The 18,334-nt window shown below is 35.0% G+C and overlaps 1 protein-coding gene and 1 non-coding gene across 34 annotated transcripts in view; both read left to right on the top strand.

Moving 5' to 3' along the window:
- Window positions 1-18,334, top strand: part of REPS1 (RALBP1 associated Eps domain containing 1) — a 65,805-nt gene that overhangs the window by 24,734 nt on the left and 22,737 nt on the right. For 28 of the 33 annotated variants that reach the window (XR_001465852.4, XR_003074221.3, NM_001395988.1 and 25 more), the window contains exons 4-8: window positions 6,641-6,794; window positions 12,532-12,659; window positions 13,101-13,263; window positions 13,566-13,629; window positions 14,856-15,010. Coding sequence is in view for 31 of the 33 variants with exons in the window: in NM_001395988.1 (NP_001382917.1) it covers window positions 6,641-6,794; window positions 12,532-12,659; window positions 13,101-13,263; window positions 13,566-13,629; window positions 14,856-15,010 (664 nt within the window). In the remaining 2 variants the exon portion in view is untranslated. The remainder of the gene's footprint in view (window positions 1-6,640; window positions 6,795-12,531; window positions 12,660-13,100; window positions 13,264-13,565; window positions 13,630-14,855; window positions 15,011-18,334) is intronic. The other 5 variants (XM_015284089.4, XM_040697116.2, XM_046938848.1 and 2 more) reach the window with 1 other exon arrangement.
- On the top strand, window positions 4,767-4,827 carry MIR7462 (microRNA 7462). The gene has a single exon (NR_105630.1). It is a non-coding gene; the product is annotated as a microRNA 7462 (primary transcript).

The following is an 18,334-nucleotide window of genomic DNA, read 5'->3' on the forward strand; positions in this document are numbered from 1 at the left end:
AGAGTAAAGACAACTAATGAAGGAAACCTTTACGAACTAGAGGGTGTGTTGGCTGCACACCTTACTGGACATAAAACACTGGGAGGAAATAGGTTTTTCTACTGGTGTAATTTCTTGTTGCCAAATAGAGAGCAAGCAGATCAAAACTTCTGCAGTCACTGTGACATCTGTATGAGCGGTTTTGTTCACATGGTTATGTCAGTCATGGACTGTATACATATTTTTGAATGTGGGTAAATGGCAGCTATACTACTAAACTTTTAAATTAGTTGCCAACCTCGAGAAACTGGATTCTGCTGAGTTCTTTTGCATATTTTTTTTTAAACCTCCTAGTAAGTTTAGGACCTGTTGATGCTTTTTGAACATTTTTAAAGGAGTAATAAATGTTGTGAAAACAGTCTCATAGGAAATACTCACTAATTGAAATGTTGCTGTTGCTTCCTTCTTCTGAAACTAGTTTACCTTTGACTAAATGCTCTCAGTATCAGTCTATTAGGTGCTACCTTTGCATGCTTTGCATTTTGTTGTTAAAAATCAACAAACATAATTTTATAGTCTTTTAAATGTGATCCAGATACCGAGTCACATACCACTTTAGGATAATCTTACTTGGTTTACAGCCCCTTTCAGGAAAGGGACAGGAACTAGATTGAATTGGTAATGGCTCTAGCAGCTAAAAACTGTGTATGTAGCAAGTGCTATAAGGTGAAACATTGCTGTGTCCGGATGAAAATAAAACGTAAAGCTGAAGGTACACATCTTCCTTATATGTGCATTAAGCATAACACTTAAAGCCAGATTGTGTTGAACTATTGCTACATCAGTGCAGCTCAAAATTGGCACATATGGATATTGGATCACTTCAACATTTGTAACTATGTGGGAAGCTGTGTTATACTTTTTCTAAGCTTTGCCAATAGAGCATTTCTCTTAAATTTTGTTTAGTAGGTTGAATGGGTAATTCCAGATAAGAATATATGATATTAAATAAATTGCTTAGGAACATAAAGCTGGAAGAAACCTCTTGTCACTGAGTCTGAGTTCTTATTTTGCAACTTAGGTTTATGTATTAGTATCCCAATTGTTGGAATTCTCTCTTATGGCACCACACTGAAATATACTGAGGTTCAAGTTAAATGTTATGCAATTCCTTGTCCAGAAAATCACTGTTCCTCTGTTGTCATGTGCAATTGTAATAGATAATTACGTTTTAAAAGCCAATCAGGATTCTCCCTTAAAACTGACATTTTATCAGTACTGGCAGTGTTGGGGAAAACTGTTCCTATGTCTTAATGGGAATATGGTGGAATATTAGTGGGAGTTTAGAATTCCCACTTAACTCTCCTCAGGGTCAGGTATTACCTGCTATTTTAACAACTTTGTCTTGAATGTTTCTTGCAGAATACCACCAGTATTTACTAGAAAACCATTGTATTCCCCCTTAGATTCATTTTGCTTGATAAAATCTGTAATCTGTTTTGTTTAACAAAATAGCTCATGGTAATCCTTGTAATCCTTCTTTGTCCTTGATCCAGTTTGAATTTATTCTCATTGAAATTATATGACCAGACTTACAGTTCTAGTTTCAAATGAGATCTCACCAGTATTAGTATTATTTCATAAGTTGCTTCCTATGTCTGATGAGTTTCTCACCTCTTACATCTTAGCATCTGTGGAAAAAGCAGATGTGTCATATTTGACATAATAGTGGTCTGACAGTTGAGCTATGCATCCAGTCTTCTACTTTCAATTGGTTGCTTCTCATTATTCATTTCACTATTAATTTCTACTCTTTAAGAAACTGTTTTGTACTTGAAATTTTGATAGTGTAGTTATTTCTGTCCTCAAAATAATCTATTCTTATAATGCCTCCTTCACATTTCCTGTCAAAATTCACTAGTATGCTACTTAGTGTGTGTATAAGCATCTACCTGCAGTATCAAGTTAGGTCATGCCCCAAAACAGTCTTTCAGCAGCACTATTAGAAAATTCACTTCAGTCATATGGTTCTAATGCTAATGTGGTTAATTCTGTAGCCATTTCTTTTTCCACTTAGATCCTTGTATTAAGCTCCAAATTGTTGGAATTACCTTCTATGGCACCGCAATGAAGTATACCAAAGTTCAGCTTAAATTCAGCACAATTCTTTGTCTCAAAAATTTCCAAGAAACTGGACTGAACTGGATTTATCTCCTCTCTGTTTATCTCTGGGTTTTTAGTTGCCTTCTTCAAAACTAAAACTTTTCAGACTGTTGAGGCCCAACAAGTTTCCAGTTGGCTGAACCACACATCCCAATCTAAAAAATGTATAGTACTTCATGTAGAGAAGCTCACATTGAATCTTGAACTATTTTATTCTTCAACATGAATACTAGTTGATTTCAAAATCACGGGTTCTGCAATACGATTACCATCTCTAGCATAATCTTTCTTCATAATGGATCTGTTCCCTGACTCTTATGCAGGCTGTGTGGTGTCAGGACCTGGACCACAACACCCTTAGAGCTACCCTTCGGATACCATGTCTGGCTTCATTGTCTCTGGAATTCTTCTTAGGAGGCTTTCTTCTGGCCTGAGGTGTGAGATCCAGGAAAAGGTTTATAATCCCTTTTGACTCATGTATGCTTGCAATTTCCTTTTGAGGTTGAGATCACTCCAGTTTTGCTTTAGTACTGAATTGTGTTGCCTTACACCAGTTTGACTTACATTCACTACAGTTCTTCTTTTGGAACCATATATTATAACATCTTTTTTAATTAGCACCTTGCTTTTAGTTACTGCTCATCATTCCAAAAAGGTCCAAGTTCAAGTTTTTCATAGCGTTTAGTAATTCCAGTTTAACAAAAATCATGTTTTTTTTAACAACTCGGGTTAAATTTATTATTTTAATATAATTCTTATTTTTTTTAAGATGAATTACTTGATTTTTGCCTGTTAACTGTAACCTTATTTTTTTATAATTAGTTATTAAGAATATTCTCATTGATTTGATTTAACGTTAAGATGTTGGTTAAATATTTATATCAACTTTTATTTACATCTCTATCTCTTTTCTGCAGTAACGTAACAATAAGTAAGATAGTAGAAAGCAGAATGTTATAATTACTATTGCTCTTATTGAGTTTTGTTTGGATAGAAATTAAATCTTGTTTTTAATGTGTTAATAGAATCACTATGGAAGTGTTAAAACAGTTTATCAAAACAGGATTTTAATAGTAGATAATTTAATAAATGATACATTGAATACAGTATGCAGATGGGTAAAATTGCTGAAGTTCCGAAAGAGATTAGGTGGGTAACATCAGTTAAATATGATGAAATTGAACCACTGAGTTATCAGTGTCCTGAGTTACAGACCTGTTCCAATTATTAAATGTTAGGATTTGGAAAAGTGCTCCAGGTAGGTACTGTATCATAATGTTCTTAAGAAAATTTAGTCACGGATATTTCAGGCTTTTAAGATTAGTTTCCTTTACTAATGGATTGGATGGATGAGAATGAACATACCATCTTCTCAGCTGCAGCATATGCTCTCATAAACGGTACGTTTTGAGAGTTTGACTGTGTACTGCAATTGAGGAACAAAGGTTCTAATGAAGCTTGTTTACTAAAACTGGAAGTCTGGTGCAAAATCAAAGCAGAAACTTCGTACAACTAACTGCTTTTTCTTAGTCATGAGTGTATAGAAGTGGTAACTTTTATCAACTGCAAAGGCGTGTATGTACCTAGTAGTGTACGTGCACACAGAGTATAAAATGGGTGAATTCACCTGTATGTAGTTCGTTTCAGTAAATCTTTTCTTTGACTACTATTGCATCTGAGTTGATGTTCTTATGGTTCTACATTCTCAGTCCTTCCTGGCCTGCATCTTCCTTCTTTACTCTTGCATGAAAACATCAGTATATTTTAAAGGTGTTCAGAAGCCTTAGGCTTCTAGTAGGCCAGCTCAATGATTGCGAGGAGTGGTGTGTGAGTAGGACTGGGATTACACAGGGATAAGATATTGCTGCAGTAATGCTGTGTTAAATGGTTGAAAATGTTTTGGAAATGTCTCATAATGAAGCTGAAGATGTAGCAAGTCCTTCTGGAAGCTTTTTGACATCAGATATATTTGCATATTTTCTTCTGTTTAATAATTTTGAAGTCCATAAGCTGAAGTTCCAGATTAATCGTGGGAAATCTGTAGATGTTTATAATTCTGATATAAAGTTGACTGGAACATTGAGAACAAGATTAACCATTATGTTTCTCTTGCTCCTTGTGGTCTGTTTACCTTCAGTACTTACTCTATAGAATTGCATGAAAAGCAAATATTTAGAAGAATAAGTTGAAGATCATATTTACAATATGAGCATTATGACTGAATAGTGACAGTTGTCAGGTTCCTTAGAGCAAGGCGGTTTCACAAGGGCAGTGTGTCCAAAGCAGATGTTCACATCTAGTTACTAGAAGTAGTGAATGAGTTTCCTTTATGTAAGCTATCATGCATTTTTCTGCTTCGGGGTTTCTTCTGTGTCCTTTTGGGCCATCTAACTTTCTGGAATAAAAATACCAAAGCAAACGAAAAATGTCTGTGACCAAGCATAGCAGCCCCTAGGTTTACTCATGGTCTTTAGTCTTAAAAATTCAAATATCTTTCAAATCTTTTTTGATTTAAATAATGGCTTCTGTACCAAGGGAAGGAGGGAACAGTGATGCATCAGTGATGCATCATCGAGGCTCTCCAAGAACCTATTGCGCTATACTTTCTAAGTGGACTAACCATTCAACCTCATTTCTAGCTTCTGGAGTGCCACTTGAAGCCTGGAAGCTTGAAATAAGGTTGAATGGTTATTCCACTAACCGTACCCTGGCTCCTTCTAATCACTGCCCCATGTACCATAAAAGTAAGAACGTATTATCACTTATAATTTCTTGTCAAGTAAGATGCTAAGAAGAAGCAACTTCAGGCAAATTTCAGAGCAGTGAGTAACTGCCACAGTAATCTTGACTGATAGAGGTATTGTGGAAAATGGTGATCGTACAATTGGATGGTCCGTGAATTAAAAATGTAAATGAATTTTTACTGCTCTCACCCACTTGGTAACAGTTTGCAAATATATGTGGGCATCAGTTTAAATACTTTAAATGAAGTACTGGAAATGACGTGGTGTAGGAGCCTTAATTAAAGAAATCTGACTCGGTGGTCCTGACTTTTAGCAAATACCTCAATTGCTGAATCAATTGTGCTGGCCCTGTATCCCAGGGAAGACAGAAATAAGAGGAAAAGTAATGGGAGAGAGAGAGCGGTTACATCAACATATTAGAAACTAGCCTGTTACCATGATCTTTAAACTTCATGAAATGTGTGTAGTTTTATTATGTACCTTGCTTGGAGAAAAGCTAGTTTTATGGCACTTTGAGTTTTAAGTTTTTATAGATGTAATGTTGTTGTTATAAGACAAAATGGCTTTTGAATATTTGGCAAATTACATCAGGTTGTGGGAATCATGTAGAAACCTACAGTCAATCTCTCTGTAGTACTTGATAGCATGCTAGCAGTTGTTAGCCAGCTAAACTGGCTTTCAGTTTATTTGGATAGCTGTCTTTGAAACTAATAGGAGTTATGTTATCATATACATTCATGTGTGTTAGTAAATCATTGAAAATATTTAGTGTGTACCTTGTGGGTGAACTGGAAAGGTAAATAGAGGTTATATCACTTAATATAATCAGGCAAAAGAGTTCCAAGCATATGTTTTTGTCTACTGGTGAAATAGATATTGAGAATTTGAGCTTTCCTTCTACTTCCCAGGAAATTCAGAGCTGAAACTTGCCTTCTTGTTGTACTTGTTTTCACCTACCAGTTTAGCTTAAGTTGAGAGGTGTAGCGAACTAACCAAAAAATTACTTTCTATGATATAAATACTTCACTTTGTTCAATTTATTTCTTTCATAATTTCCTTCCAAGTGGAATTATCTGGTAATCTGAATGTTTCGTGAGAACTGGTACACCTGTGATTCTATTTTCCTGTCTGTTCAGGGATGAGATAGAACAATATAGTATTAAAGAAAATCTGAAGCCTTAAAATTAGGACAGAACTACCTTCTGACTTGTACAACAAAGAAATATAAACGGCATGATTATTTGGAAAAAAATACATCTACATTTTTGCACATTTAAAAGTAATGGCTGCTGTGTTTTTCAGTGTTTAATTCTGATTTCTTTTTTAAAAGAAGATAATTTGGATTCTGAATCACTTGATGACAGTTAGGTATGATCATTTTGCTTGTACAATAAATAACTTTCTTTTGAGATCTGGGTTCAAATGTAACTTCTATCACAAGTGAAAATGAGTCTTTTGAATAAGTTTCCCTTGAGACTAAGTCATTTAAGTTGGCATTGCTGTTGTCCCGAGAATGCCTGCTTAAGAATGTGGTAGGTTAAATTGTGTGCTTTTTTTTTTTTAATGAATGTGTCTGGTGCTACTCATGCTGTACCTGACAGCTGTTCCCTCATTTTAATAAGTGCTAAGATTCTTCCTTATCCAAGTATATTTTAACTATAGTGATGATTGTTTCTAGAAATTATGGTTATAGATAGGCTTTTATATATTTAGTTATACAGTACGAAACTTAAAAAGTTCCTTTGTTTTATTAGGAGTCCACATCTCCAGTTGTTTCACCACAGCAATCCCCACCAACCTCTCCACACACATGGAGGAAGCACAACCGCCATCCTAGCGGAGGGAATAATGAACGACCTCTTGCTGGACCTGGGCCTTTTTGGGCTCCATTTAGTGAAGCACAACCAGGTATAAATGTCTTCTGTCATGCTTTGACTGTAACCCAGAGTTGTGGAATTTTAAAAAAATATTAAATAACTGAATTTAAGACAGTGTATTTCTGTTTTCCAATTCTGGAAACTTGGTTGTAGATTCAAATCTTCATGCTGGTGTCAGCATTGTGGAATCCTTGGCCTTATGTATGGCAGATCTGTTTTTCAGTGTGGTACAGGAAATGCCTAGTTTGGAGGGAGGGAAGAGTACTGAAGTGAAAAGTTGTAATATGAAGCTGATGTCCTATTGATAGGAACTGCTAGCATACCCAGAGATGCGGAAAGATCAAAGGAAGGAGGCAGATAATGTGTTATTTGACTTATGTTTCTGATGGATCGGATGACTTGCTGGAACAACTAATTCTCTTAACTTTTTCTTTTTTCTTTAAAGTTTATGTAAACATAGCTGAAGCTACTGTATCTCAAATCTATCAAAGTAAAATTGTTTGTTTTCTCTGTAGGTTAACCTTTTTCGTTCTTCTCATTTAACGTGAAGACTTTTGCTATTGTATCACTGTGCTCTGGTGGCAAAAAGCTTTCTCCCTTAAGCTGAAATATGAGGAAGTTCTGTTCCTTTTTCTGATAATCTGCTCAATTTAATGAATTTGGGAATAGTGGAATAATAGTAATCAAAGTGACGTATTTATGAGTATCAAAAATGAAACATTTTATAACTGTAATTTCAGATTGAGGTGTGGCTTGTTGATTTATTTATTTCAGCTTTGGTATTTCCAAGTTGATCATTCAGTATATCCCACTTTCATGGTTATAAGCATCCATAGATGACCAGGTATTTTGTTGTTATAATTGGTTGAATAAAGAAACAAAGCGTATCCTCACTGATATTTAGAAATTAAATTGGTTTTATATACGGGTTGATGTCACTGTTTTGAATATTATTTTCAAGTATATGCTAGTCAGTTTAGAATCAAAAATAATATTTATTAGTTTGCTCATTGCATATGCAAGCACTTCTAAGGCTTTATTCCAGGTGTTTAAACATGCTGTTAGTGATTTTTCAGCATTCAGTTTCTTGATTAAACTTTTATTTTTTTCCTTTGCAAAGTTTAGTTGATCTGGTTTTATTGCAAGGTGGAATAGAAGTTTCTCTGGTAGCCTTTTTCTCCTATGCATAATCAAGAACTAGTAGAAGGCATGGAAACTACTCCTACCATTTAAGTGTTCAGTATTGCCCTTCAACACTAAAGTTGTAATACCACGTTAATATTTCATTTTGGCTGTGCTTTCCCTGTGATGTCTATCAGATAATATTTTCGGAAGTCTGAAAATGTCATACTGAATTAGCTCAGCATACTTGAGTTTTATATTCCACAGTCAAACATATTCCTAGTGTGTTTAAAGTAATATGGAGATATTGCAAAAGAATGATTGTCTGTTCTGCCAGTGCTAAGGGTGGACTAGATTTACATATATTTAATACAAATTGGCATTCTTGTTCACTGGATGATTCTTTTGCACTGTATTTTGTTGAATTTCAGCTGTTGTAGACAATTCTTCATTCTTTTTTTCCCCCTTTTCTTCAGCCTACATTTTAAAGAGATGTTTTTGCAGAAAAACAGTTCTTGTGACATTAAGGTGCAGAACGAGATAGATTGTTGGTTACTTACCTTAAAATCAGTTCTGCAAGCTCTTCTTTATTTTGAAACAAGATGTTTTTGAGTAATCAGATAATTTGCAGGTATCGTTACATTATTTCACTACGACTTAAGGCTGGATTATCTCATTTCACTTGTGATCCGAGAAACATAAGAACCCAGGTCTTTCTGCTTCTGTTCCATAGTCTGTGGAACACTGAGAATAATGGTAGATAACAGACGTCACATCTCAAAGCATGGGGCTCTCAAGTGTGAGCATGATTCTGAGCTAATTAAAACATAGCATGAAATGAAGTTTATGGTTACGTTAAGTCTCATCTTTGAATGCCAGTCAATCCTATTAAAACCCAGGTCTCTCAGGTCTTCCAATTGTTTAATTTGCATTTAAGGTAAAGCTGTTAAAAATCGCATGATGTCTTGGTTCTAACTTGTCTCTGATCTTTCTGGTTCTTCTCCTAGGTTAGTTTTTATGGAAAAATAAAGTGGGTAACTGAACCCCTCCTATTATAAGGTGTTGTGGGTTAACCTTGATAGATGGCTAAGCACCATACACTTTCACATTCACTGAGTGGGGTGAGGAAGAGAAAAGGAAGAGTAAAAGCAAAAAAAAAAATCACCAAAACAACCTTATAGTTCAAGAAAAAAAGTTTAATAAGTGAAAGAAGTGGGGGAAAAAAAGAGAAATTATTCAAAGACAGTCACCAGCCAGGCCAATTCCCAAGCAAAAGATGACTGACCCTAAACTCCCCATCCTTTTCAGTGTTTTATTGCTGAACATGATGCTACATGGTATGGAATATCTCTTTGATTAGTTCAAGTCATCTTGTTGTGTCCCCTCCCAGTCTTTGGTACACTCCCCAGTCTGTTCAATGAGGGGAGCAGAGTAAGAAATAGGATGCTCAAGGCCATGCAAACACAGTTCACCTGTAGCTAAAATATTGGTGCATTAATCGATGTTGTTCTCGGTGCAAGTTTAGAGCACAGCACCATATGAGCTGCTATGAAGAAAATGAACTCAATTCCAAGCAGACCAAATACATAAGGAAACAGAGTTAATGTGAGATGAGAACCTCCTCTTCCTGGAGTTACAGAAGAGGAAAAAATTATTTTAACTTCAACTCATTTTACATTCCAGCTTCAGTATCTAGAAGGGTGCTTACCATGAAAAACTTGGGAGAAAGGATATTTTCTCCCTGCTTAACTTCAAATGATTGTTGAGTGGCGTGTCAGAATAGGGGCTAGAAATTATTTTAAGTTTCATCATTTTGTAGTTTGTTTGGACTGGAAGCATTTATACTGCTCCAGTGGAGCATTTATGTTTGTAGTTTGTTTGTAGTATGATTCTATACTAGTCAAAAAGATTAGGTCTTCAGTCATGGGACCTCTGCCAGCTTTCTTTGGTGTTACCTTTAAGTTTTATTTCAATGTCTTGAATATGTATGTGAACTTGCAGCTTCAAGCCATGCTGATTTATTTTCCTTGTTGGGGGCAGTTTTGGTACAACTCATGCAATCAGCAACCTAGAAACTTCATGGACAGAAATGGACAACATCTATTGCATTAACAGTTCATTTCTCTCTTTAGAGTCCTATGATTCTTACACTACTTGCAGGGCACTGAATGGTCCTTTGTCTCCTTAATACTTCAATAATTACTGATACTTGGCCTTGTTTAAGGCCTTGTTACAGAGACACGGTTATTAAGGGAGGGAAGAGCTCTAAACCATGTTATTATTGTACTTGTATCGGTTTTATTCCATCACAAATTAGTGTAAGGAGAGCTCTTGGTAGTTCACAAGGTTACTTGAAAAATGAGTTCTTATAAGGTAAACTCATAGTTTATTTAAAAGTACAAGCAGCTTGTTGTTTAGATAGACCACTTATATTTATGTTTGTAGTTTAAAGTGAAGGGGTAACATTTATCCCACAGGAAATTAGATCATCTTCCAGAATTTAACAATGTGGTGGTATTCGAGCTACAGCAGAAGGGTAAAGAGCAGACACAGGAATTCAAGTTATGTCTTCATAGTAAACATTGTGCATTAGACTTCTTCGGATAGTCCTAATCTGATGTCTGATAGTCAGTTTTAGGCATGCTGTCTATTCAGAGCACTTGCAATGGTGTTCTCTAATAAAAGCACACAGGCTTTGAAGTGATTGGCTTACAACTTGTAAGTGCTGCTGTTCTTAGTCTTCTCTGAGACTGTTTTCTTCCACTTTCACTTCTACCTCAGTGTTCCCAGTCTGGTTTTTCTAGTTTGAGAAGAAACTGGGGCATGGTTATGTCTAATTCAAATGTGAAATGGATGTAGTTTTGATGATTGAGAGTTGAGTTATTGAGTTATTGACTGTTGTCATTTCATAACTATGTATACATCTAGGTGTCCACGGTTACTAGTAGTCTTTTTTTTTATGTGTGCACTTCAGCCTTCCCATTCAATGTCTTAAAAAATCTACATAACAAGAACAATAAAACAAGTGTCCTTGGGATGATTGAAGAGGGAAGGGGAAAGGAAAAAGCTCTTGTAGTATGTGTGAAGTACTTGGATACCAGTGGTACCGAATTGTCATAACTTGAGTGTTTCTATGCTAATACTACCATGGAGAAAGTACTGTGCAAATGGGGGTACAGGCTGAACTGCACTAAAGCTGTTTGAATAAATCAAGGATTAAAAAAAAAAAACTAAAGCAAACAAAAACAATTTGGTGGTAATAATGTCAGTGACTGAGGGGCAGAGGAGGAAAGCTGTTTTATCACAAGTAAACTTGGAGTGTAGCATTTTCATAGACTTGCCTGATTCTCATTGTCTGCTTGCTCTGTGCTCAGAGAGAACAAGTGGAAAGAAACTCCAAAGCTTTTTTTGCATGCTTCTTTGTGACGTTTAGAGTTAGACTAGCTGCAGAAAAACCCCAAGGCAAAAAGAATTGTCAGTCTTATTTCCTCTGTTCTCAGGAGTTTTGGTTACAAGTCAAGTTTTGTTGAAGAACAAAAGGAGTAATTAACAGTGGCTTTTTATTCTAGTAAAGATAATTCTATAATGATGGAATTACTTCATTATTTTGATGAAATTCATAAATAATATAATCTTTCAGTTTTGTATATTCAATTTATCACTTCCAAAACCTTCTATATCTCTTCTCCTACTAGAAATCTCTTCTATAAGAGTAAAATATTCAGTTCCATAACTACTGTCAAGATTTAAGGACATAAGTGTTTCTTTTAAGAGTGGAAGAGTAGAGTGGAGTCCTGAGATTCTTACAGACCTTTATAGATGGTTTGTTTTTCCTCTGCTCTGACTTCCTTAGATTTCTAATTTTTATTTGCAACTTAATAGAATTTTCCAGTTTTTGTACATAGAACAATGGATGACCAAATGGTTCTATATTTGCTTCATCATCATTTTAATGTCAAGACTTCGAATGTCAGCAGAATTTCAGAAGTTTCTTATAACAAGGCACTGGGTGAATCACAGTTGCTGTGTTCCAGTTACTTAATACATGGCAGGTGTCAGCAGTCTATATGGGTGCCATTTATTGTTACTGGACTGTATTTAAGCAACTGACTTCACTGAGGAATGAATTAGAGAAAAAAGGTCTATGCTAAAAAGCCTGATTCTTTTAAGAGGAATTTCCAAGGATATATTCATTGAATAACTAAAAGCTATAAAAAAAACCCATGAAACTTAAAAATAAGTTGTGTTCTGAAATCTTATGCCACTTCTAAATAACTGTCAGTACAAAAGCTTATTTCAATGAGGAGAAAGTACTGAGTATTATTTAAGGTGCATTACATGTATAAAATTCAGTTTAAATTTTGCATGTGTGCAATAAGCTCATTCGTCACTTCTGTCCTTTTAGTACAGATTTAATTTGGCCAAATATAGAAGTCTAAAATTATTGTCAGGAGGTCAACAGTGTCACCTTGATGCAATTTGGTTTCAGTTTTCTTCTCCATTTTACAAGCGTGCGTCTTCCTGATGAGAACCTGTGTTTCATGGTTGGAATTTTTTGGACTGCTTTCTGTATCTGTAGTTCTTACTCAATTTTCCAGGTTTTTGGTTTTTGTTTTTGAAAAAAGAAATGTTTCTTCTACTTTCAGGCTCATCTACTTCTAGTGATCCCATATGGTCTGGTCATTCACCACCACCTCATCAAGAAAATTGGGTCAGTTTTGCTGATACCCCACCAACCAGTGCTCTTTTAGCCATGCATCCTGCTTCTGTCCAGGTGTGACACTTTATTGGTATTTAATTTGCGTCATTCAGATAGTTGCAATCTTTTTTTATATATATTTTTCACTGCAGATGTTTACTGTGTAGCTGTGCTGTAGTCTGTTCAATGCTATTTACCCAACAGATACAAGTGATGTAGTTGCAAGTTACTAATTCTTAAAAATGCCAACAATTATGAAATATTTGTGCTTAGCTTCTTTGTGTATGTGCCATGTTGGTTTTTTTTTGCTTACATAACTGCAATCATTCCTACCCATTTGTATTCATGTGCAAAAATACCCTGTCATTGTCCTGTAGATGCACTCTGCTGATAGTTTCTTGTAGTTTTTAAACTACTGTGAGATTTAACTATGCTTTACTTTTTGAAGGCAAGAAGTTGAGAATTCATAAGAGCACTTTAGGTAGATAATACTGAGGAAAAAATATTTCATTTCAGGACCAGACAACAGTACGAACTGTAGCATCAGCTACAACAACAAATGAAATTCGTAGGCAATCAAGTAGTTATGATGACCCCTGGAAAATAACTGATGAACAAAGGCAGTATTATGTTAATCAGTTTAAAACCATTCAACCTGATCTAAATGGATTTATACCAGGTAAGTTACTCTTTAAAAAAATATAATTGTGGGTGCAGCAGTTCTGGTGCAAAGACTTTGTTGGGTACTTAGGTTTGCATACCATTTCAAAGAAAGTACTGCATTTTAGTGATAACGTTCTGGTAAACTGCAGTGTAATTCAAGAAAGGACTTGAAGCCACTTTTCACTTCATCTCTAGAAATTAGTGCCATTTTTCCCTAGACCTTTGCTAAATAGCTGACATCGTTTACCATAAAATCTGTAAGTCTTCTGATGATTTAAAGTGGTTCAAGCATTAAAAACTGTTACTGTAATTTTTCAGGATCTGCAGCTAAAGAATTTTTCACTAAGTCGAAACTACCTATTCTTGAACTTTCCCACATTTGGTAAGTGTGGTGTGTTTTGGGATAGCTGTTTTGAAAGATCACAGCTATCTGGTGTTATCTAAGCATCTCCTTAGTGAAAGGTGTTAGGTAAAGTTTCACTACTAAACTATGTTCATTTCTATTCACATTCATGCCAATATTTTAGTGGTTTTCAATGGGTCTAGGCTGACACTTTAAGCAGCATTTTGAGCTTTCTAAAAAAAAATGTAAACACTTCAGAGTAAGAAGTACTTGGTTTGAAATTTTATATTTTTAAAGATACATTTGAATATAAATTATGAATTCTTTATTCCTATGTTTATTTGAGTCTCAGCAAGGAAGTTTAGACAAAACATACAGATGCAAATATTTTTAAATGCATTTAGTAGTACTTCATGATAAATTGAGCTTTGGTTTTGTATAGATCATAGAATCATAGAGTGAATTGGGTTGGAAGGGATCTTTAAAGATCATGTAGTTTCAACCCCCCTGCTATAGGCAGGGACACCTCCCTCTAGACCAGGTTGCTCAAAGCCCCATCCAGCCCGGCCCAAAATGCCTTCGGGGGGGGGGGGTCATCCACAGCCTCTCTGAGCAGCCTGTTCCAGTGTCTCCCACCCTCACAGTAAAGAATTCCTTCCTAATAGCTAGTCTAAATAGCTAGTCTACCCTCTTCCAATTTAAAGCCATTTCCCCTTGTCCTGTCACTACATGCCCTTATAAGAAGTCCTCCCCCCCCAGCTTTCCTGTAGGCCCCTTTCAGGTACTGATCTTTTCTTTCTGGAATTTATAGTGCATCATTGCATGTTAACATTAATTGACTTACCTTGAAAGATTTGGTCTTTCATCAGTGCAGTGATTTCTAATTCAGATATTTTCCCATTTTATTGAAAATAAATGATGCTGCCTTGGCACTGTCACTGTAAGAAAGAATTAGTGTACCAAAATCTGACACCAATAATGTTATAATACTATCTTAAATGCAAAGAAATTATCAAAAAAACAATGAAACAAAAATTTTGGAGAGGGATAAGTGGGTTTAAATCTGATCTTTAACCTCCAAGAAATACTGATAGTAAAAGCTTTGGAGCTATTCTTTGGAGAATAGAGCATGTAGGGCTAATATGGAGTTCTTAATAGGCAAAAGTGAACTACAGGCTGCATTCTTTGTTCTTCCAAGTAGCACAACAGAAATACGTCTTTTGGAAATAAATTTGGTTTCATTTATACTAAGTTCTCCTTTTTAGGGAACTTTCGGATTTTGATAAAGATGGTGCACTGACGTTGGATGAGTTCTGTGCTGCGTTTCATCTGGTAGTTGCTAGGAAGAATGGATATGATTTGCCAGAAAAGCTACCTGAAAGCTTAATGCCCAAACTGATTGATTTGGAAGACTCAACAGGTAAGATAAGATTTTGCTATTTGCAGTTGATAGCATAATTAAAGTTACAGTGTGTTACGAGATACTTGTAGGTTTGTAAGTGAACAAGCATATTACTGCACTTGGTAGAAGTTGAATCAGTGTGCAATTTTTTAGGAACCACAATTGGTGTTCAGAACTAATCTAAGGAAATCCTTTTCTAGAGGGAGATGTAATTTCAGAATAGTATATATATGGTCTCAATTTGAAATACAGCCTGTTTCCTTTATAGTTTAAAGAAAACATTATCACAGTATAGGTATATTCACAATTAGACATTTTATTCCAAATTCTCAATCCAAATGTACTTCAGATTTGATTTCAAATGAATGTGTTTTTTTTTTACCTAATTTCTAAAAATAGGGCATTCATTTCTAAGTCTTGAAAGTACTTAAAAATATTCTGAGATACAATGTCAGAGGTAGGACAAAAGCACGTGTAAAAGTGCCATTTAAAAGCGGGATGGTTTTGACCATATTTCGTTTTTATCTTCAAACAGATAAAGGAAGCAGAATACCTATAATCTACTTTGTAAATACTGTATTTACCATGAACATTGAATTCTTGTAGAACTTGAAATAAATTTACTTGATATACAAATGATTCCTCAAAATTCCATTGTTATCATTCTTGAAGATGTCAAGTCATTCAATTTTTATTAGGTAATAAAACTTGAAGCCTTTGTACTTTACTGTCTCTTACCAACTTATGTTTAGAGGAAGTGTATTTTTAGGCACCATTCGTTATTGATGAATTCTCTGTGTTATATTTTTCAAAAAAACAAAATTTAATTACTAGGAAAAAAACATTAAGCAATCTTGGCTCTGGAAGGTGCACGGGTGGGTGTACAAGTATTGTAGTTTTCTAGCACTTTATCTTCTTACTAAATATTTCAATAGGGAGGAGTCCCTTCCTACTGTGTGTGTAGGATGTCAGAGACTTTCACTTGGCAATTATTGAGGAGCTCTTAAACTAGATAGTGTGGCTTTGCTTTAATAATTAAACCATGTTTTTTTTCACTCAGCTCTTCAGCCTTTCAGCAGCAGCCAGCATCAACTGTAGTGTTTTCAGTATGAGTAAGCACATTGCTATGGCAAAGACATTCATAAGAAGTATCTACAGTTATCTAAAAACTATCCACTCTCTTGTTATGTCAAGGTGATTGCCAAGCAACTTCTCGATAGAAAATGGAGTAAAAAAAAAAAAAGCTATAGTTACAAAAATGTCTACATCCATACCTGGTTTTCTACTGCTTTGATTGGTGTAGACAGTGTTGAGGATTTTGTCATATAACTGAAGTTCTTTGAAAGTTTTATGAACTGGACATGAAACCAAAAAGTGTTATGTGTATGTTTTTATTTCACAGGCAGCTTGATAAAATAAAATTTCAGGAAGGACAGAGTAGTCTTTAAGTGTGAAGAAAAACTACTTCTAAAAGTACTCAATGTTTTTTTCCCTCCTATCTTAAAGGAATTTTGCTTTGTTCTGATGAACATTGAAAGATTATTATACTGTGTATGCTATGCTTAAAAATAAAAATACAGAAATATAACTGATATTTGATTCTGCTGATGTTTTTAAAAGGCATTGATAAAAAATAACTTGCAAACTTTTTGCGTATTATGCAATTAATTTATTTCTTCTTTATTTGGGCCTCTAGTTTTGGAAACAGCTAATCTTCTCTAGTACCTGACATGGATTTGTCACCAGAACATGTACATTGAGTTAAATATATAAGGGGAAGTTATTTGATTTGGCTATAACTTTGCTTGTAATTACAATAGTCCAAATCCCAATTTTACAGTTTTAATCTGTAAGTTACTAATAGGTCTAAGTGCAGGTTACTGTGTATGTTATGCTGTCTGCTCTACTTGAGGACTGCACATCAAGCCTCAAAAGATCAACCTGTTTTTATGATGTATTTTTTCCCCATGAAAGGTATATTTTGATAATGCTTGCTTCTGGTCAGTCTTCTCAGAAATAGGAAGTGTAAAGTAAGGCACTGGAATAGCTTTTTGAGTGTTGTATCACATGAAAACAAAAAACAACTTTCACCAAAAAAAGAAATTGTTAGTGTAGTAATCCTCATCTGCAATGGAGGTATCAGCGTGCATATCATACTTTCAGACTGTTTAAGAAGGTCGATTTACTTGATTTTTGTTTTCTTTACTTTGATAGAAGTTTAAACTTTTTCAGAGCTTAAACAATGCCCTTATTTACTTCTGTCCTTTTGTTAGAAACTCTTTCCTTAATCATTTCAAATCTGTGCTTGAAATGCTGTCTCTTTCCATTTTGATTTTGAACCAGTGGCCAAGCGAAAGAGAAGTAACAGTGCTCTGTCTAATACCCTTCTGTTTGGACTGGCACTGAAGACTCTTGCCACTTAGTCTGGCAGCTGCTCCTGCTTGTATGAATCTGTGACCAAGCACAGGTGTCTCAAATCCATTAGTGTGTTGGTCTTGTCTGACATCTGCTTTTGTGACCAGAGATGCAATTCTCTCAAATGGCATAGAGCTGTTATGCAATATTGCATTTGTCTGTGTCCCTACAGAATTTTTAAACAGTTTTCCAATGAGGTGGTTATATTTATGCTGACCTGGGGAAATAATTGAGACATTAACTTCTTAGAACACCGTGGTAATTCCACAATAGATTTGAATGGGGTTAGTATTTTGAATTGGATTGTATTCTACAAAGAAATCTCTGAATTGCAGCAGCTCCAGTTAACACTGTGGTGTGGTATTTCTAAGTTGGTTATGTCCACTTTTCAGAATGAGTCAAATGTCTGTGTGAAAACAGCATGTAGAAGGAAACCGCACTGAAATTGGAGAATGAAGTCGATTGTACAGATGCTTCTCTCCAAGTCTTTAAACGTGTATTTTGTGTTGATAGCACCCATCTTGATGAAATTTATGATCTACAGCTGAAATAAACTCCTCTGTGAGTTCTGTTCTGAAAATTAATGTTTTCCAGTTAACTCAATTTTATCTCAGTGTATAAAAATGAGCAATCTGTTACAAAATTGAGAAGTTTCTGCTTTCTTGTATATTTGTGGTGTTTTTTTCTGTTCAGTCTGCTCTAACAATGCCATTTCTTTCTAAGGAAAAACAGATTTTCTTTCCGCTATATCTGATATTTTCCTCATTAACAGAAAATAAACCCAGTTTTTGCAAGAATACTTAATTTCTAAAGGATATTTTTCTTAAGGTTAAAAATAATTTCATGATTATAGCATATCTAAATTAAAAGGTTTGTTTTCCTTTTTTTAATAGAAAATGGCACTGTTAAAAAAATAAAATAGTGTAT

Source organism: Gallus gallus, chromosome 3 (genome assembly GCF_016699485.2).
Source record: "Gallus gallus isolate bGalGal1 chromosome 3, bGalGal1.mat.broiler.GRCg7b, whole genome shotgun sequence".
NCBI lineage: Eukaryota > Metazoa > Chordata > Aves > Galliformes > Phasianidae > Gallus > Gallus gallus.